Genomic DNA, 5,000 nt, shown 5'->3' with positions numbered 1-5,000 from the left:
GATATAGACACTTTATTTACCATCCAGAACCACCAGAGAACCTACACGAGTCTTCTGAGCTTATATGGAATGTCGATAATGGAAAACAGTGGAAAATCTGGAATAATGAGTTTTCTTTGGGGACTATTTTGCCGCACAGCGCCCTGCATGTCTCCCTCCACCATGAATGGAGTTGAAGTTCTCTAAACTCTCATAAAACAGCGTCTCAGTCATCAGGCAGTGAATTCAGAACCAGCTCATGTAGGAACTTTCTGTAGGAGCTTTTAGAGGGACGTCTGGTTCCCATCACCACCACTGTGAGGAGCTTTTAGAGGGGGACGTCTGGTTCCCATCACCACCACTGTGAGGAGCTTTTAGAGGGGGACGTCTGGTTCCCATCACCACCACTGTGAGGAGCTTTTAGAGGGGGACGTCTGGTTCCCATCACCACCACTGTGAGGAGCTTTTAGAGGGGGACGTCTGGTTCCTATCATCACCACTGGGAACTGATACTGTCATACAGTCTAAGAATCCACATAATCAAGACGATTAGAGAAACTGAACACCTCCACACACTTTGAGGCGAGTGTGTCTGAATTTAGGCATTCGGTTAGCACCGTGCCAATTGCTAACATAAGCTTATGGCACTTTCCACCACTCCGCCCGGCTCCACTCGCTTTCGGTTCAAACTGCTTCATTTTCCACTGTGGATATAGCGCCCCCTAATGTAGCCAGTCGTCATAGCAACACCACATAAAACAGCTGTGACGTGAAGCCTGATGGCAGCGAGACAAAAGCGAGTTTGGGAAACATCAAAGTTCAGATGAGACGACAAAGGCGACTCAAGAGGCTACGCTAACGCTATGTTAGCAATCGGCAGTCTGCAGCTCCTCCACGTCACTTTTTGGTGATGCCAAAAATAGAACCAGGGGCCGGATTCGCAAATAATTTCTTAAGAAGAATCTTCTGAAGACAAACGCTCAGAAGTTCATAAGGATGTTCTTGAATGAAATTCACAAAGAAAACTTTCACGTTTTATTTTTTTTCCCCAAATAAGGCAAAAGGAGGCGTTTTGCAGTGTAAGTACCATGAAGATCTACGGGGGTGAATAGAGGAAGCCGCAAACTGCTTGTTTCACACCAACGTTGATGTCGGATAGAAAAGCCCCCGAAATCCGGCTGCCAGGCAGCTCCCAATGCTCCAAAATCCTCGATTCGGAGACGAATCCCTGCCACTGCATAACAGAGGGAAAGAAAAAAAACATGCAGTGGCCTCTGTTTGTCAGGAGAATTTCAATCAAGATGGATGTGTTAAAGTATGCAGTGTGTGCGCTGTGTAAGTGTGTGTGTGTGTGTGTGTGCATGTGTGTGTGTGTGTGTGTGTGTGTGTGTGTGTGTGTGCGCGCACAAGCCAAACACAATCTCGCTTTAGACCCAGACACACACTGATAGACTCGAGAACCATCTGGATGGTCTGCTGTCCTGTAATGATTTGGCATCAGCCATGAATTTGTGACAGATAGATAGAGAGTGTGTGTGTGTGTGTGTGTGTGTGTGTGTTTGTGTGTGTGTGTGTGTGAGTGAGTCTATTGTGATGTAACTGTTTGTTGGTGTTTGTTTAACTTGGAACAGTTACTCACTTTAACTTTGTTTCAGCTCATCATTTGATCTGCATCATATTCAGCTGATCGACTTCTACTGGCCATTTTATCAAAAACACTTTATGCTTCCATTTACTGGCCACTTTATTAGAAACACCCACCTTGTGCTTCAACTCACTGGCCATTTTATTAGAAACACCCACCTTGTGCTTCAACTCACTGGCCATTTTATTAGAAACACCCACCTTGTGCTTCAACTCACTGGCCATTTTATTAGAAACACCCACCTTGTGCTTCAACTCACTGGCCACTTTATTAGAAACACCTACCTTGTGCTTCAACTCACTGGCCATTTTATTAGAAACACCCACCTTGTGCTTCCACTCACTGGCCACTTTATTAGAAACACCCACCTTGTGCTTCCACTCACTGGCCACTTTATTAGAAACACCCACCTTGTGCTTCCACTCACTGGCCACTTTATTAGAAACACCCACCTTGTGCTTCCACTCACTGGCCACTTTATTAGAAACACCCACCTTGTGCTTCCACTCACTGGCCACTTTATTAGAAACACCCACCTTGTGCTTCCACTCACTGGCCACTTTATTAGAAACACCCACCTTGTGCTTCCACTCACTGGCCACTTTATTAGAAACACCCACCTTGTGCTTCCACTCACTGGCCACTTTATTAGAAACACCAGAACTCTTGTCTTTCCCCGTGTAAAGATCTGCACCCTTAAACAAAGCATTTGTCTTTCCTCAGAGCCCCCGAGGCCTATCGCACCTCCTCAGCTGCTGGGCGTGGGGCCGACGTATCTTCTCATCCAGCTCAACGCTAACTCCATCTTCGGCGATGGCCCCATCATCCTGAAGGAGGTGGAGTACCGCATGACCTCCGGAACGTGGACTGAGACCCACGCCGTCAACTCGCCAAACTACAAGCTTTGGCATCTGGACCCAGACACTGAGTACGAGATCCGGGTGCTGTTGACCCGGCCGGGCGAGGGGGGAACCGGACAACCTGGGCCAGCTCTTATTACCCGGACGAAGTGTGCAGGTAGGTTTCTCAGAGTGACGTGTAGGGCCAAAAACATACATTACGCTAGAATTCACGTGCGCGGGCGTTGTTTGGTTTATGGTGTTCTAAAAGGTGTCACTAAACGAAGTTTTGCAGCAGAGGGCGCTATAGCGACAGCCAAGCCTGGCCAGACTATCTCATGCCACCAGTGTGCTTTCATCCAATTAGATGTCAGACCAACAGTTTGACAAGCCTGTATAAACATATGAATCATCATCACATCTTCATTTTAACAGTGCAAATAATGTTCATATGATCCACACAGTCGCTCTGACAGACCGTAATACACTACAGGAAGCGTAGGGGGCGATACGGCTTCTACTGTTTCATTTAAAAAGCTCTATAATGTTCATATGATCCACACAGTCGCTCTGACAGACTGTAATACACTACAGGAAGCGTAGGGGGCGATACGGCTTCTACTGTTTCATTTAAAAAGCTCTATAATGTTCATATGATCCACACAGTCACTCTGACAGACTGTAATACACTACAGGAAGCGTAGGGGGCGATACGGCTTCTACTGTTTCATTTAAAAAGCTCTATAATGTTCATATGATCCACACAGTCGCTCTGACAGACTGTAATACACTACAGGAAGCGTAGGGGACGATACGGCTTCTACTGTTTCATTTAAAAAGCTCTATAATGTTCATATGATCCACACAGTCGCTCTTACAGACTGTAATACACTACAGGAAGCGTAGGGGGCGATACAGCTTCTACTGTTTCATTTAAAAAGCTCTATAATGTTCATATGATCCACACAGTCACTCTGACAGACTGTAATACACTACAGGAAGCGTAGGGGGCGATACGGCTTCTACTGTTTCATTTAAAAAGCTCTATAATGTTCATATGATCCACACAGTCGCTCTGACAGACTGTAATACACTACAGGAAGCGTAGGGGGCGATACGGCTTCTACTGTTTCATTTAAAAAGCTCTATAATGTTCATATGATCCACACAGTCGCTCTGACAGACTGTAATACACTACAGGAAGCGTAGGGGGCGATACGGCTTCTACTGTTTCATTTAAAAAGCTCTATAATGTTCATATGATCCACACAGTCGCTCTGACAGACTGTAATACACTACAGGAAGCGTAGGGGGCGATACGGCTTCTACTGTTTTATTTAAAAAGCTCTATAATGTTCATATGATCCACACAGTCGCTCTGACAGACTGTAATACACTACAGGAAGCGTAGGGGGCGATACGGCTTCTACTGTTTCATTTAAAAAGCTCTATAATGTTCATATGATCCACACAGTCGCTCTGACAGACTGTAATACACTACAGGAAGCGTAGGGGGCGATACGGCTTCTACTGTTTCATTTAAAAAGCTCTATAATGTTCATATGATCCACACAGTCGCTCTGACAGACTGTAATACACTACAGGAAGCGTAGGGGGCGATACGGCTTCTACTGTTTCATTTAAAAAGCTCTATAATGTTCATATGATCCACACAGTCGCTCTGACAGACTGTAATACACTACAGGAAGCGTAGGGGGCGATACGGCTTCTACTGTTTCATTTAAAAAGCTCTATAATGTTCATATGATCCACACAGTCGCTCTGACAGACTGTAATACACTACAGGAAGCGTAGGGGGCGATACGGCTTCTACTGTTTCATTTAAAAAGCTCTATAATGTTCATATGATCCACACAGTCGCTCTGACAGACTGTAATACACTACAGGAAGCGTAGGGGGCGATACGGCTTCTACTGTTTCATTTAAAAAGCTCTATAATGTTCATATGATCCACACAGTCGCTCTGACAGACTGTAATACACTACAGGAAGCGTAGGGGGCGATACGGCTTCTACTGTTTCATTTAAAAAGCTCTATAATGTTCATATGATCCACACAGTCGCTCTGACAGACTGTAATACACTACAGGAAGCGTAGGGGGCGATACGGCTTCTACTGTTTCATTTAAAAAGCTCTATAACGTCCATATGATCCACACAGTCGCTCTGACAGACTGTAATACACTACAGGAAGCGTAGGGGGCGATACGGCTTCTACTGTTTCATTTAAAAAGCTCTATAATGTTCATATGATCCACACAGTCGCTCTGACAGACTGTAATACACTACAGGAAGCGTAGGGGGCGATACGGCTTCTACTGTTTCATTTAAAAAGCTCTATAATGTTCATATGATCCACACAGTCGCTCTGACAGACTGTAATACACTACAGGAAGCGTAGGGGGCGATACGGCTTCTACTGTTTCATTTAAAAAGCTCTATAATGTTCATATGATCCACACATTCACTCTGACAGACTATAATACACTACAGGAAGCGTAGGGGGCGATACAGCTT

At 45.1% G+C, this 5,000-nt stretch overlaps 1 protein-coding gene across 20 annotated transcripts in view; it reads left to right on the top strand.

Moving 5' to 3' along the window:
• The window catches only part of ptprk (protein tyrosine phosphatase receptor type K), a 216,360-nt gene that overhangs the window by 117,628 nt on the left and 93,732 nt on the right, over window positions 1-5,000 (top strand). For all 20 annotated transcript variants that reach the window (XM_037537657.1, XM_037537658.1, XM_037537669.1 and 17 more), the window contains one exon: window positions 2,348-2,641. In XM_037537657.1, the coding sequence (XP_037393554.1) occupies window positions 2,348-2,641 (294 nt within the window). The remainder of the gene's footprint in view (window positions 1-2,347; window positions 2,642-5,000) is intronic.

This window comes from Pygocentrus nattereri, chromosome 4 (genome assembly GCF_015220715.1).
Source record: "Pygocentrus nattereri isolate fPygNat1 chromosome 4, fPygNat1.pri, whole genome shotgun sequence".
NCBI classification, from domain to species: Eukaryota; Metazoa; Chordata; class Actinopteri; order Characiformes; family Serrasalmidae; genus Pygocentrus; species Pygocentrus nattereri.
Note: the sequence above shows the minus strand (reverse complement) of the source record. Positions and strands in the feature narration are given on the sequence as shown.